At 37.5% G+C, this 15787-nt stretch overlaps 2 protein-coding genes across 3 annotated transcripts in view; one reads left to right on the top strand and one right to left on the bottom strand.

Moving 5' to 3' along the window:
- Window positions 1–3789: 3789 nt before the first annotated feature.
- LOC21410120 (40S ribosomal protein S16) lies at window positions 3790–4541 on the bottom strand. Its single transcript, XM_010109613.2, has one exon. The coding sequence runs from the start codon at window positions 4446–4448 to the stop codon at window positions 4011–4013; it is 438 nt and encodes a 145-aa protein (XP_010107915.1). The 5' UTR covers window positions 4449–4541; the 3' UTR covers window positions 3790–4010.
- A 9844-nt stretch (window positions 4542–14385) lies between these two features.
- The window catches only part of LOC21410118 (O-acyltransferase WSD1), a 15973-nt gene continuing 14571 nt past the window's right edge, over window positions 14386–15787 (top strand). The window contains exons 1-2 of one of the 2 annotated variants that reach the window (XM_024173141.1): window positions 14386–14494; window positions 15534–15787. The exon at window positions 15534–15787 is cut by the window's right edge and continues 123 nt beyond it. In XM_024173141.1, coding sequence (XP_024028909.1) covers window positions 15546–15787 — 242 coding nt within the window. In that variant the 5' untranslated portion in view covers window positions 14386–14494; window positions 15534–15545. Of the gene's footprint in view, window positions 14495–15427 lie in introns of both variants that reach the window. The other variant, XM_024173140.1, reaches the window with a different exon arrangement.

Here is a 15787-nt window from a genome sequence, read left to right as displayed (position 1 = left end):
TTTGCATTTTAAAAATAATACACGATTTTTAAGAATTAATGCAACAAGCGGCACTATTTTTTTGATGAATATTCTATTTTTTATGGTTTTCTCTATTTTCATCTCTGAAAAATAAAATAAAATAAAAACGGAGTCAAAAAATTGTGAAATTTTGCATACATTATCCTTACATTTTGCTGAGCATGTCTGCAAAAAACGACCTCAAATTATGAAAAAATAAAACGCTGTCAAAAAACTCCCGGCCAATGTAATGGGGTGCCCAGGGGCCGAGATGGGTAAAAAAATTTATATTTTTATTTATGTTTTGCATTCTAAAAATAATACACGATTTTTAGAAATTAATGCAATAAGTGGCACTATTTTTTAACGAATATTCTATTTTTTAAAATTATGTCATAATTATTTGAAATTAAAAAATATGATAATTAAAAGAGGGGAATTTATTAAAGTTTAACGATTTAAAACTGTATCATATAAAATACAATAAAGAATTTCAGTAGTTATAATTCAAAGTTGGCAGGCAGATCAAAGACACGTGCTTGATGCATGCCTCCTGGTAGCTCCTGATTTGCTTTAATTTTCTTTTGGATAGTGAAACTTTGTTCAACCCATTAGGGCTGCTCGTTCAACCCATTAGGGCTCATTCAACATGGTCTATTTTTAGCCATAAAGGGGCAAAAAAATGGTCTTAATCAAATAGGTAAGGAAAAAAACTTCTCCTCTCATTTTGTGGCAGCTGATGATGTATTGTTAATTTTGAAGTTTTATAAGTAGTTTCTAAGTTCTAATTAATGAGATAGTTTTCTTCAAAATTGAAATTAGAAGTTGCAAGGTCTCCTCTCGGATTTCAAAACTGACTGCTGACCAAACTACAGAAACGAGTTAGTTCAAAGAGGGACTAAACCATTGTTATTCATGTCATAAATAACAATAATAATAACTAACAATAATTTCAAAATGGTAAAAAAAAAAAAAAAAAAAAAGAGAAAGGAACTTATAACCACCGTTATAAGTTGATTAGGTTGGAACGGTAATCTGTTTTCCACATGCCCACGGTGGTTATAAGTTAATCAACTTATAGAAAACTAATCCATACCCTTTGGAAATTATAACAAAATTAAAATTTTTTCTTCAATTTTTTTATGAGAATTTTTTACTATAGTAAAACTCAAATCGGTGATATAAACTGGGTCTAGATTGAAGCGACCCATTAGCATTTAATTCCAAAGTTGGCGCAAAGAAGATTAGATAGTTTATTCTTAAATAAATAACGTTTCTGTTAGTGACATCTAATTTAAGGCATTTATGTATAAGGACGACTTCTAGAGTGTGGACTCGTGTCTAGATATTTTTAACTCAGCTTTAACACAAATGTTATTGTCAATAGTGTAATTAACGCCAAAAATGTAAATAATTTGTCATCATATTGAAAGTGTGTGAATTTATATGAACATCTTTGATAATTGTTTCTTACAAATATTTGATGTTGTCTTTTACAAATAAGTCCTGCATGCGACCTATACGTCTTTAAAACCGTTAAAAATTAATGTTTCATTGACAGGAATACAAAATTACATCTTTTGATAAGTTTATATGCTAGTTTTGTGCTATTTTGATTCTTTAAATTGTAAAGTAAGAGAACTCCTATTCTCTGAGAGAAATTTGAAATTAATCCCAAAAATTAATATAACATTTGATGTAACAATTAGAGCACAAAATAATATAGTATATTGAAAACGACATTCTCACATTTGCTGTATCATCAAATAGAGCACAAAATAATATAGTATGTTGAAAACGACATTCTCACATTTGCTGTATCAAATATAGTATTAGCATTTGTATTTGCGTCGAGGATGGTTTAACATTATACCAAATTGGACATGAAAATATTAAAAAATAATCTTCTTGCTCAAATACAAAATATTAACATTGGTACAGAGATTTGGTATAATACTAGAGATGCTCTTATAGGAAGTCTGCAAGCTCTATTCATGAGGCAAGATCCATGGTGTTGTTGTGTAGGAAAAGGAAAAAATTATTAAAGCAATAATATTTTTTCACAAAGAAAATAAAGAACCAAATAAATAAACAACAACAACAACAACAACCTAATAAAGATCTATAGATCTAAATTGGCATGTGGTCTAGTGTACTCGTCTATGTTGAGATAAGACCTCTTTAAGAAGGATTAGGAGAGTCCAAATCAAAACTTACAGCCATTCCTCTCCAACATGTTGGCAGTTTGATGCCAAAGTGATATACCAACGATCACCAGTTAAACAACCAAAACCGGAAAAAAAAAAAAAAAAAAAAAAAAAAAGGCTCACTTTTTTACTCAGCGTCCTTCTTCATCTCCTTAAAAATGGCCTGAGGTGCTATTTGACAAGTTATGGTTCCATTTTATACCTCCTAAATCCCATGGCCGTCACTAAGAACACACTCTTTGAGAGTACCTCGAATAAACTAGCATATAATTTGATCAATTCCCGGCGTAGCCAACGAAATATTGGGGCATCAATCATCATACATATACAAGGCAAGCACCTTTACGCATATTGCGGTCTAAAACTACAAGAATTACAGCTAAAAATTCCTAAATATTTTTGTGCATATCATAATAAGAATATCATATATCTTACACATTTCTTGGAGTAAAAACGATGTGCATATATCATAATGAGGATATTATATAACTTACACATTTCTTGGAGTAAAAACGAAACCACATTCCATTCAAATAAATTAAAATGCTTAAAAAAACACCGAAATGCCCATAACTGTGAATATGTAAGAGAGCAAACATTTAACACTTGAAACCACAACGAGCCTTCAAGTAAAATTTGGATGAAATCAAGATCGCAAAGGAGAGATAAGATTTAAGTTGTTGGATATATACCCACATAGATTGCTGATTGTACAGTGGCCAAGCAATTATCATTTGGAGTAAATACCAAATCAAACAGAAAAAGACGCCAACCATCTGAAAAACTCAATGAAGAAGCTGCTACATCTACTGCAAAACAAGTTACGGATCATAAGGGACTCAAAAAGGATTTGGCATGGAACACATGGTGGATGGTGACTTTTCTGCTCATGAGGATGAAGTTAAAGCACCTGTTTAAGCTTGGTTTGAGCAAGGGATGTGAGACTATATCCAACTTATCGAGCAGATGAACAAAAAAATCTTACAAGTTTTGAAGACTAACAATTTTGATTGTAAAGGGTTTGTTATTTTGTTGTCAGATCATAGATGTATCTAGCTTAATGTCTTGCTTTCACAAAGTCGACATAAACCATGTCTAACGAAGGATCAAACTCATTCGCTTCTTATGCGCAGCGTAATGATTGCAAAACACATTCTCAAGAAGAACAGGGAAAACTATTTGCTTATAGAGTAAGTACCATTGCACAAAACAACACCAGTTTTTGGAGAGAGAAGGAAAGAATCAAACCAAAAAGTAGATCAATAAAACACAAGAACAAAGTTACTAACACCCAATAAAAGACATGCAACTCACGGAACAGAGCATCATTCACAACAACACAAATGATAAATACTACTATGTAAACACTTAAAAATCCAGTTCCTAATATTTCGGCAGATTAAGAATACGACTCAGACCAAAAACAGCACCATGAAAAACCATGTCTATAAGAGAGATAATCCAAACATTTTTGTCAAAATAACCCGCAAAATGACAGTACATTCTCGCTACCATCCATTCAACTACGTAAGCACTTCTACGTAAGCACTTCATTCCACTGAGAATAATCTAAAATTTCATATTCCGATTAACCGAAATCATAGTACTATTGCATTGATCAGAAATTAAACAGACTATAGTCTCCATACTCAAAATTCCAAGAAATTATAAAAACAAAAAAAAAAATCCATAACATTCTTCATTCAGGTCCTTAACACTAATGAAACCACAATCTGAAAAACATAAAGTAACCAACAAAAAACCTCTCCTTTCTCCGCGTTCCGAAACCGTCCCGTCCGATGATTAACGGTAAGACTTCTGGAACCTGGCGCGAGCACCGCGACCACCAAACTTCTTGGGCTCGCAGCGCCTGGGATCGGCTACGAGGAGGGTCCTGTCGTACCTGACGAGGATATCCTTGATTTCCTTCTTGCTCTGCTCGTCGACGTACTTCTGGTAGAAGGCGACGAGGGCCTTGGCGATGCTCTGCCTGATGGCATAGATCTGGGAGGTGTGACCGCCGCCCTTGACGCGGATGCGCATATCGACGCCGGCGAAGCGGTGGCGGCCCAGGAGAAGGATGGGCTCGTAGGCCTTGAAGCGCAGGATCTCCGGCTCCACGAGCTCGATCGGGCAGCCATTGATCTTGATGAGGCCGCGGCCGCGCTTGCAGTAGGTCACCGCCACGGCGGTCTTCTTACGGCCGAAGCACTGCACGGATTCGATTGCAGGCGCCGCCATTGTTGCTAGGGTGTGGAGGAGTGAAAAGGGGCTGTTGGACTCGACGACGAAAAACCCTAATTCGCAAGTCTCTGAGTGAGAGGTGAAATGGCGTTCGAGAGAGAGTAGTATTTATATGAGGATTGTTTTAGGGTTTGGTGTGGAAAGTAAATGGCCTTACTTCTGGAGGTTAATTACAATATGAACCAGGAGCAAAAAGATGTTATTGCAATATGGGCCCTGATTTTATTGGGTTCCACCGAAGCGGCCTAAATAAGTAGTGGGCCTTACGGCCTCTTCTATAAGCCCATTGGATTGGGTAATCGGGGTTTCCATGTCCATGAAATTTAGAGAAATTATATATATGTCCATTGTGCTTGGATGACAAAAATGATGTTACACAAGTTGAGATATCTCCATTTAAGCCTGTGAAATAGTCTGTAATGATTTTCATTTCTTTTTTAACCACATGTAAAATAAATTACACAAATTTATAACCACTCATATAGAAAGGTTATATCCGAAATAATATTATTATATTAACTATAAAATAACATGACAATATTGTTACATTACATATACACATTTTTCTAGAATTGAACCTTAAAAAATTAATGTGAAATCAATATTTTCCTTTTTATTTTTAATTTTTTTAAGTTGATTTATTCTGATAAAAGGGTGGTTGTGATTAAGATGTTAATAATAGAAAGATGACTAATAAAAAGATAGTTTTTCTTTTTTCCTTTAAAAATGTATCTAAATAGAGAGTTCAAATGTTATCAATTTGTGTAGATACTTCTTAAAGTTAATCCATGATATTCATGTCTGCTACACTAGATATGGTAACTTGGGCAATTCTAGTCGAACATGACACGCGCCGAAGTCATAATGGGCCAAGCTAATTAGGATGTCAAGTTTGGCGGGGTCATGTTGAAGTTGTGGTTTTGAGCACATTGAATTGTCTTAACACAACATGGGAAAATCACTAAAGCGACTCGATTGTTTTGGTTAATTTTGTGTAATTTTCACCATAATGTTATGTTATTAATTCAAGAATTATAAAATTAGATATTGTGTAAGTGGTAAACAATATCTAATTTTATTAGAATTTTCTAATTCTTGTGTTTGGTGGATTTTCTATACACTCCGAATGTGTAATGTAACACCCCAATGAATTAAACGAGATTAATTAAGGTAATTAAGATTTATTAGTGTGTCTAATCTGGTTTAAATAATTAATTATTGTTTATTAAATGTTTCTGACGAGTAAATTTAAATAATTCTAAGGTATTTAAATATTTTCAGTATTTACACTTTACCCCAGAAGTGTGTGTAGACACATTTCTGAGACTGTCTTTAAATATTTGGACACCTGTCCATTCCCTTTTTCTTTTCCTTTTTCCTTTTCTTCTTTTTCTTTCCTTTTTCCCGTGCACTCTCTCTCTCACTCACTCTCACTCTCATTCTCACTCTTTCTCTCTCGTTTTGATTCAAACCAACCAAATCTCGAATCAAAGAGGAATTTAAAAGAAGTTTTCAACGTTAAGAGAAGGATTTGAGGTAAGATTTCTAAAAACCTCTCTTGAATCTCGAGTTTTTCAGATTAGAAAACTTATTTTTGGTTCGAAATGGATTTTGATGGTTTTTGAGTAAAATCATGGTAGAAATTGGGGATCTTGGGTTCTTTAGACTTGATTTAGTACCTAAAACCTAGATTTGGTTGTTTTCCCTTGAGATATTTCAAATTGGCCCATTCGGTCGACCTGTCAGGCTCCCACTGGTCGACCTATGCGTTCGACCGGATTGCACTACATCAGGTCGACCTGTGCGGCCGACTGAAGTGCACACCACCGGTCAACTGGTGGTGTCGTACTACTCTGTCACCGGTTGACTGGTGTACATGGGGTTTGACCCTGTTTGGCTGGAAAATGTTGTTTTGACCTCGGTTTTTGAGGAAAACCCAAATTAGCTTCATTTGGGGACCTAGAATGAATGGATTAGCATCTTTTATCCATGTTTTAAGATTGAAAACCCTTGGAATGATGATTTGAAACATGAAACGGTTTGTGAAACCGGTAATTGAATTATGGCACACTAATAGGAAATCGAAGTGTATAATTGGTATTGAATTACTTTAGGAATGAGAATTGGATCCTAAAGTGTGGTTTTGTATCAATGCTAGCTGAGGACTCAGATTGAGGGACTTGAGGAAGAGAAAGCCAGAATAGAGTAACGCTAGCCACATGTTTGATATTGTGAGGTAGGATTCCTTACTCTTTCTTTGTTAGCCTGATTTCAAAAGATTTTGGCCTTACAAATGTTTTAAAGAAGGGCATGTTTGCGAAAGAAAAGCATTTTAAAAATAATAGCTTGAGTTTAGCTATTGGAATTATAATGAACTGTTTCATAAAGTTTAATGAATGATTTCTTAAGACAAGAGATCTTGCGAATCGGTAAACCGGCTAATGGCCTAGATAGGATGTGAAGAGTGCATCATTGGGGGCAGAACCTGAAACCCGGCCCGGGGGTGTTAATGCTTGTGCTTGTGGTTGTGTAATTAATTTGTCATAGTATAAATTACTTACTGATGCCTTTAATACGAAGATTTTCAGATATATTTCTTTTCTAGAAAAAGGATGTGAGGTTTCGGCCGTTGTGTTGGAACTGAATGTCTTATTTACTTATTCATTTATTTATTTACTTGCTTACTCATTTATTTATTTATTCATAAAGTTATTTCAAAATACATCATACTAGGCCTTTCGCTTAAGTTTTATCGGTTATATAAATATTAACCCCTCCCAGGCGACTCTAGGAGCAGTGTGGAGTAGCTGAGTAGTTGTTACTATCCAGTTAAGAGAGGATTGTGTTCATCCTCCTGTCGTACAAATGTAAGAATTGTAAATGCTGTAAACTCTGAACTTTGAATTTCTAGACTGTGGTTGATGTCTGTAATGTTGATTACATATCCATGTATGTACAATGCTGCATATCCTGTGGGTGAAGCCCTGAATGATTTAGGAAGTGTGGGCGACCCCGTAACTTTCTTGTAATATATTTCCAGCTAATTAGTGAGGCCCGTTTGGAGATTTCTTTAATATTTTACTTTTGTTTTTTATTATTATAATTTCAAGTGTTTAATCCCGTTTAACTCCTAAATGAGGCTCCACGTCACTAACCCCGGCTTCGGAGAGTGATAGAGTGGTATCAGAGACTTAGGTTTAGAAACCCCAGGATTGTACATACATGTGTGACATCAGGAATCCACTAAACAGTCTTGTTTCTTTTCAGTTAAATGAGATGTCACCGCGTTGTAAATCAGTTAATCAACCGGCACCACAGAATCAAGAATTCATGGATGCCATGTATGCTGCTTTCCAAGGGATGGCCATTTAAGGTTAGAATGAGCGACCGGCCGATGATAGGAAGCAGAGCTATTTCCGTGAATTTAGACGTGGACCTATCCCCACATTCAATAGTGAGGGAGGACCCCAGGAAGCGGAATACTGGTTTGACTCCATAGTTAAGCACCTTAATACTATGGGAGTGCCGGAGGAATATTGGGTAGAATTCACGGTGTATAAGATGGAAGGCTAAGCAAGTACTTGGTGGAAGCAGGTGAGGAGAAGGCTTAATGTTACGGGAATGACTTGGGAATAGTTTGAGGTTATTTTCAATGAACAATACTTCCCTCAGAGCTATCGGGATGAAAATGCAATAAAGTTTATCTTTCATACAGGGTGACATTTGGAGGAATTGTCCTAATCGGAATCGACAGCCGACTCAGCAATATCAGAGTGATGCATCTTACGGTCAAGAGAGGCCACCGCAGTTTGTGTCGCCTTATCAGCCTCAACTGCCAATGCCATACCAACCTGTGCCAACCTACCGCCCGCCTCAATATCCACAGTTTCAGCCTTAAGCGTCGGGAGCAGTACATATACCTCTACCACAACAATATAGGCCAGGGACTCAAAAGCCTAATATTGGTGATAAAGGAAAGGGAAAAGTGCAGGGACAAGCTTATACCCTTACAGGAGGCAGTTCTGGAGGACAGGCCAACAACACGGTGGTTGAGGGTATGATTCTGATCTCCCACTCTCTAGCACATGTATTGTTTGATACTGGTGCTACCCATTCGTTTATATCAAGTTCTATTGTACAAACTTTGAAACTAAAATTTGAGAACTTAGAAACCCATATGATGTTAAACTCCCCGCTGGGATGTGTGGAGGTAGCTAGTATATGTAGATCGTGTGAAATCACGATTGGAGGTGAGCGATTGAGAGCTGACCTGATAATCCTTCCGATGAGTCTGTTTGACGTGGTACTCAGAATGGATTGGTTAGTAAGATACGGTGCAATTTTTTATTGTTACCGTTGGAGAGTAACTTTGATGAGTAATTCTGGAACGATGATCACTTATCAAGCATACATGAACCTAGTCCTGAAAGAACGACTGTGGAGATACAGTGTTGTAGGACGTAGGAACCTAGCCTGCTTTTCTTTCCTTCTTGCTTTAGAAGGTGACCCTATTGTAATTGGAGATAATGTGGGAATTCCTGCGGTGGATGAGTTCACAAATGTATTTCTGGATGAGTTACCGGGGTTACCACCAGATCAGGAGATTAAATTCGGCATTGATTTGATACCGGGAACAGCTCCAATTTCTATTCCTCCCTGTCGAACGGCACTTGCAGAAATAAGAAGAAACAACTCAGGGAATTAGTAGAAAAAGGGTATATCAGGAATAGCACTTCCCCATGGGATGCACCTGTTTTGTTTGTGAAGAAGCACAACGAATCTCTTCAGTTGTGCATTGACTATCATCAATTGAATATGGTAACTGTGAAGAATAAATACCCACTGCCGAGGATCGATGAGTTGTTCGATCAGTTAGGTGGATCACAGTATTACTCTAAGATTGACTTGAGGTCAGGATATCATCAGTTAAAGATTAAGGAGGAAGACATTCTGAAAATTGCCTTTAGAACTCAGTAGGGGCATTTCGAGTTTCTAGTGATGCCTTTTGGGCTGACAAATGCCCCAGCTGAATTCATAGATCTAATGAATCGGGTCTTCATTGATGACATTCTAGTTTACTCGAAGACTTGGGAAGAACATGAGCAGCATTTGAGAATTGTTCTTTAGACTCTTTGTGAGCACCAATTGTATGCGAAGAAAGAGAAGTGTGACTTTTGGCTGATGGAAGTGAAGTTCCTTGGACATGTGATATCAGGACAAGGAATTTCTATAGATCCTTTAAAGATCGAGAATGTGATTCAAAGTTTCATCAGACTAGCAGGATACTATCGACGTTTCAGAAAGGACTTCTCGAGCATTACTGCATCGATGACTCGGTTGACCAAGAAAGAAGTCAGATTCGAATGAGATGCTGAGTACGAACATACGTTTCAGGAATTAAAGACCAGACTGACAAGTGCACCAGTCCTGACTATACCCGACAGGGAAGAGGCATATGATGTGTATTCTGACGCTTCGAGGAGTGGACTTGGCTGTATATTGATGCATGGTGGACGAGTTGTAGCCTACGTATCTCGCCAATTGAAGCCACATGAACGGAACTGCCCCATTCACGACTTGGAATTAGCAGCGGTGATATTTGCTCTAAAGATATGGAGATGTTATCTCTATGGGGTAAAGTTTCAGGTCTTCTCTAACCACAAGAGTCTGAAGTACTTGTTTACTCAAAAAAATCTGAACCTCCAACAGAGGAGATGGATGGATTACTACTTTTCGCTATAGTACCATTCTGGAAAAGCTAATGTGGTCGTTGATGCCCTTAGCAGGAAGACTATAGGAACTTTAGCATCACTAGCTATGGAAGACTGGAAAAGAACTGAAGTAGTAAGCAATTATGATCTTCAGTACTACGAGGACTATAACCAGGCAATGGTGTATAATCTGATCTCCACACCGTCCCTTGTGCAACAAGTTAAACAGAACCAGTGGCAGGATCTTCATCTCCAACGAATTTGGATTCGAATCCAGAATGGATAGCAACTTGAGGATTGGAGGATCCGAGAGGATGGAGCACTTTGTTTCCGCAACCGGTTAGCTGTTCCTAAGGTAGATGAGATCAATAAGGTGATTCTGCATGAGGCCCATAAATCGAGGTACGCTATTCATCCGGGAAGCACCAAGATGTACAGGACCTGAAGAGGTAATACTGGTGGAGAGGTATGAAGAAATACATTCGTGAACATGTTTCAGAATGTGTGACTTGTCTCCGGATTAAAGCAGAATACCAGAAACCTGCGGGAGAATTACAACCTCTACCTATTTCGGGATGGAAATAGGAGCACATCACGATGGATTTTCTGATGGGACTCTCGAGAACTGAGCAAAAACACGATGCCATCTGGGTGATGGTGGGCAAGTTGACGATATCTGCGCATTTCATACCATTCCGTGTGACATATTCCCGAAATATTATAGCAGAATTGTATCTGGAGCATATCGTTAGACTTCACGGAGTACCATTATCTATCACATCCGATCGCGACACTTAGTTTAATGCAAGGTATTGGAAAAGTTTCCAGGAAGCCATGGGACCAGAACTGAATTTTAGCACAGCATTTCATCCTCAGACTGATGGACAATCTGAAAAAGTTATTCAGATTCTGGAGGATATGCTTCATGCTTGTATTCTGAATTTTGGTGGAAACTAGAAGAAATATCTTCACCTTGCTGAGGTTGCTTACAACAACAGCTATCAGGCCAGTATTGGTATGACACCGTTTGAAGCTCTTTATGGTCGACCGTGTAGATCACTGGTTTGTTGGCTGGAACCAAAAGATCGACTTACTACTAGACCAGAAGTTATTCAAGAAAATAATGAGAAGATAGTTGTGATTTGGGAACGATTGTTAATGGCTCAAAGTCGTTAGAAGAGCTATGCTAACAGAAGGCGTAGACCTTTAGAATTTCAGGAACGTTACTTCATTTTTTTGAAGGTTTCCTCACGCAAAGAAGTTGTTCATTTTGGAGTAAAAGGGAAACTTGCGCCGAGGTACGTTGGACCATTCTCGATCGTGCAACGAGTTGGTGTCATGGCATATTGTCTTGCCCTACCGCCTGAGCTATCTCACGTGCATGGCGTGTTCCATGTCTCCATGCTTCGCAAATGTCAACCTGATCCGGAAGCTGTGGTGCAATGGTATGACGTTCCGATACAATATGACACGACATACGAGGAAGCACCAGTTTAGATTCTTAATCAGAAGATGAAGAGTTTGCGTTATCGTGAGATACCACTACTGAAAGTTTTATGGCAGCACCATGGAGTTAAGAAAGCGACATGAGAGCTTGAAACAATGATGCAGGAGTAGTGCTTGCATTTGTTTGCAGTTTGAGGTAAGTCCTAAATTCGAGGACGAAATTTCTTAAGGGGGGTGGAGTGTAACACCCCAAGAAATTAAATGGGATTAATTAAGGTAATTAAGATTTATTAGTGTGCCTAATCTGGTTTAAATAATTAACTATTATTTATTAAATGTTTCTGACTAGTAAATTTAAATAATTCCAATGTATTTAAATATTTTCAGTATTTACACTTTACCCTAGAAGTGTGTGTAGATACATTTCTGGGACTGTCTTTAAATATTTGGACACCTGTCTATTCCCTTTTTCTTTTCCTTTTTCCTTTTCTTCTTTTTCTTTCCTTTTTCCCGTGCACTCTCTCTCTCACTCACTCTCACTCTCGTTCTCACTCTTTCTCTCTCTCTTTCTCTCCCGTTTTGATTCAAGCTAACCAAATCTTGAACCAAAGAGGAATTTAAAGAAGTTTTCAACGTCAAGATAAGGATTTGATGTAAGATTTTTGAAAACCTCTCTTAAATCTCAAGTTTTTTGGATTAGAAAACTTATTTTTGGTTCAAAATGGATTTTGATGGTTTTTGAGTAAAATCATGGAAGAAATTAGGGATTTGGGTTCTTTGGACTTGATTTAGTACCTAGAACCTGGATTTGGTTGTTTCCCCTTGAGATATTTCGAATTGGGACTTGAAATTACAGGTTTTGGCTGAATTTTCTTCAGATCGGCCCTTTCGGTCGAGCTGTCAGGCTCCCACCAGTCGACCTATGCATTCGATCGAATTACACTACATCAGGTCAACCTGTGCGGTCGACCGAAGTGCACACCACCGGTCAACCGGTGGTGTTGCACTACTCTGTCACCGGTTGACCGGTGGTGTTGCACTACTCTGTCACCGGTTGACCAGTGTACACGGGGTTTGACCTTGTTTTGTAGGAAAATACTGTTTTGACCTCGGTTTTTTAGGAAAACCTAAATTAGCTTCATTTGGGGACCTAGAATGAATGGATTAAACATCTTTAATCCATGTTTTGAGATTGAAAACCCTTTGAATGATGATTTGAAACATGAAACGGTTTGTGAAACCGGTAATTGAATTATGGCACACTAATAGGAAATCAAAGTGTATAATTGGTATTGAATTGCTTTAGGAATGAGAATTAGATCCTAAAGTGTGGTTTTGTATCATTGCTAGCTGAGGACTCGGATTGAAGGACTTGAGGAAGCGAAAGCCAGAATAGAGTAACGCTAGCCACATGTTTGATATTGTGAGGTAGGATTCCTTACTCTTTCTTTGTTAGCCTGATTTCAAAATAGTTTTGGCATTGCAAATGTTTTAAAGAAAGGACATGTTTGCGAAAGAAAAGTATTTAAAAAATAATAGCTTTATTTTAGCTATTGAAATTATAATGACTGTTTCATAAAGTTTAATGAATGATTTCTTAAGACAAGAGATATTACGAATCGGTAAACCAACCCGGCCCGGGGGTGTTAAGGCTTGTGCTTGTGGTTGTGTAAGTAATTTATCATAGTATAAATTACTTGCTAATGCCTGTAATACGTAGATTTTCAGATGTCTTATTTACTTATCATAGTATAAAGAAGGTGAGGTTCCGGCTGTTGTGTTAGAACTGAATGCCTTATTTACTTATTCATTTATTTATTTACTTGCTTACTCATTTATTTATTTGTTCATAAAGTTATTTCAAAATACATCCTACTGGGCCTTTTCGCTCACGTTTTATCTGTTTTATAACTCCCTCCCAGGCGACTCTAGGAGCAGTGCGGAGTAGCTGAGTAGTTGCTACCGTCTGGTTAAGAGAGGATTGTAAATGCTGTAAACTCTGAATTTTGAATTTTTAGAATGTGGTTGATGTCTGTAATGTTGATAACATGTCCATGTATCTACAATGCTGCATATCCTGTGGGTGAAGCCCTGAACAATTTAGAAAGTGCGGACGACCCCGTAACTTTCTTGTAATTTATTTGCAGCTAATTAGTAGGGCCCGTTTGGAGATTTCTTTAATATTTTACGTTTTATTTTGATTATTATAATTTCAAGTGTTTAATCCCGTTTAACTCCTAAACGAACCTCCACGTTACTAACCCCGGCTTCGGGGCATGACAAAATATCAATCAAGTTTTGTTTTGTAATAAATTATCAAATTTTTATTCTCTTTTTTACATGCTTAGAATAAATTATTTTCTTAGTAAATAAGTGTTAATTTTTCTAATGATACAAAAACTGTTCTAAAAGGGTTTAAGAGTCCAATTGTTTTATTATATTCTACGCAAAAGACAATAAAGGTTAGTCGAGTGAGATTTAAGATTTTTAATCTTGAGCTAACACAAATTATAAATATATTAAAGGAGAGCTCCGGATTGTTCATCTAGACTCGTCCAAAGTACACTGTAATGACGATTTTGCCTTCTTTTCCTTCTTTTCTCTTATGTGCTGGACGGGGCTATTTGGTCTTTTCGTGCTCTGTCGATTGATTGTTCATTTATGCCCTCAGCTTTTTAATTGTTTAGTTGGTCTTGGGCTGGGTTTTTTGGTCATTTCGTTCCAAATAAACCACAAGGCTTTGCTTTCCTTCCACGACGCCTTCATTGTCGCGCCTCATTCATTACATTTGGGCAGAAACCCAACCTCATCTTCTTGCCAAGAAATTCAGCATAGCAATCAACATATTTCTTCCTTCATCTTCTTCATCTAAGATCGGAATCAACGGTGAGTTGTTATTCTTTTTAAACAAACTTCACTTTGGTAGTTTTTTTTTTCTTTGTCGTTCCAACCTCCACTCTCTCTCAAAAAACCCAAACCACACAAATTTTCGTTATTTTTCATTCTCAAAAAAATTTATTTTGTTTTTTGATTCATTTTATTCCCGAAAAATCTCATAAAAAATGCCTGAACCTAAGAGCAAATTCAAATCTATTAAGGAGTGAGTCTCAGTAAAAAAATAGGAGAAAAAACTACAAGGTAAGTTTTCTGTTAAGTTATTCACTTTTTTTCGATCAGTTTTGTTGTCTAATTCGGTTTGTCTTATGTTTGATTGGGATGCTGAGAAAATCCCAGTCAATTAAAAGAAAATGAGGGAAAATTATGAATTCTGGGATTGAGATGAGAGATCTCGTTGTCTCTCTTGCTCTCTTTTTTGTTTTTTTCCCCCCAAAAAACAAACGGGAGGCGAATGATTTCTGTTGTTGGGAATTATTCTCTTTTTGGAACAAATTTTTTTTGCAAGTATTGGTCTAAGATGGGTTGAGGATATATGTTTTAGATAAGTTTCTGTTTGTTTTTGTGGGAAATAGTTTCCGGGAAATTTTCATTTGATTCTCTTTTGCGTTGAGAGGTGTTTACTTTCATAATAGACGTTTTTGTGTTCAATATTATTACTATGCAGGATTGGTAATGTGCTAATTGCAAAGTTATTACAAATGGGTTTTTGAATCTGTATAGAATGTGAATTTCTGTCAACTGCACTTGAAAAGTTACATTTTTGACATATAAACGATATGCTAAGCGTGACGTGCTTCACATAATGTTTGGTATAAAGAAGTATGGAACATGTAAAACATGTTGGATTGGGGTTGGTGATAGAACAAATTTAAAGTCAACTATAATGAACGGTAGGTATACTCATTTCATTCGCCGGTTTAGGGTTTACATATTGGAGTAGTCACTTAAAACGCTTTTAAGACAACGAAACTTCAAGGGTTGACCGCCGTTATCTTTCCCCCTTAAATCCTCATCTCCTTAAACACAGTCTCTCTTTGTCATGGCGACGCCGGCGACCGACGAGCCGCTAACGCCGGTGGGGAGGCTGTTACTCCGGCCAGAAATGAACCAAGTGATCCACTGCGTGCTCGGAGTGGAGAAGCCTTTAGACGTGGACGCCATAGAGCCGCTGGTCCGCAACTCGTTCCTCCCGAAGCACCCGAGGTTCCAGAGCCTCATCGTCCGCGACCACCGCGGCATCGAGCACTGGCGAAGAACCTCCGTCGACCTCGACCGCCACCT

The sequence above is a fragment of the Morus notabilis genome, unplaced genomic scaffold, assembly GCF_000414095.1.
Source record: "Morus notabilis unplaced genomic scaffold, ASM41409v2 Scaffold45, whole genome shotgun sequence".
Classification (NCBI taxonomy): Eukaryota; Viridiplantae; Streptophyta; class Magnoliopsida; order Rosales; family Moraceae; genus Morus; species Morus notabilis.
Note: the sequence above shows the minus strand (reverse complement) of the source record. Positions and strands in the feature narration are given on the sequence as shown.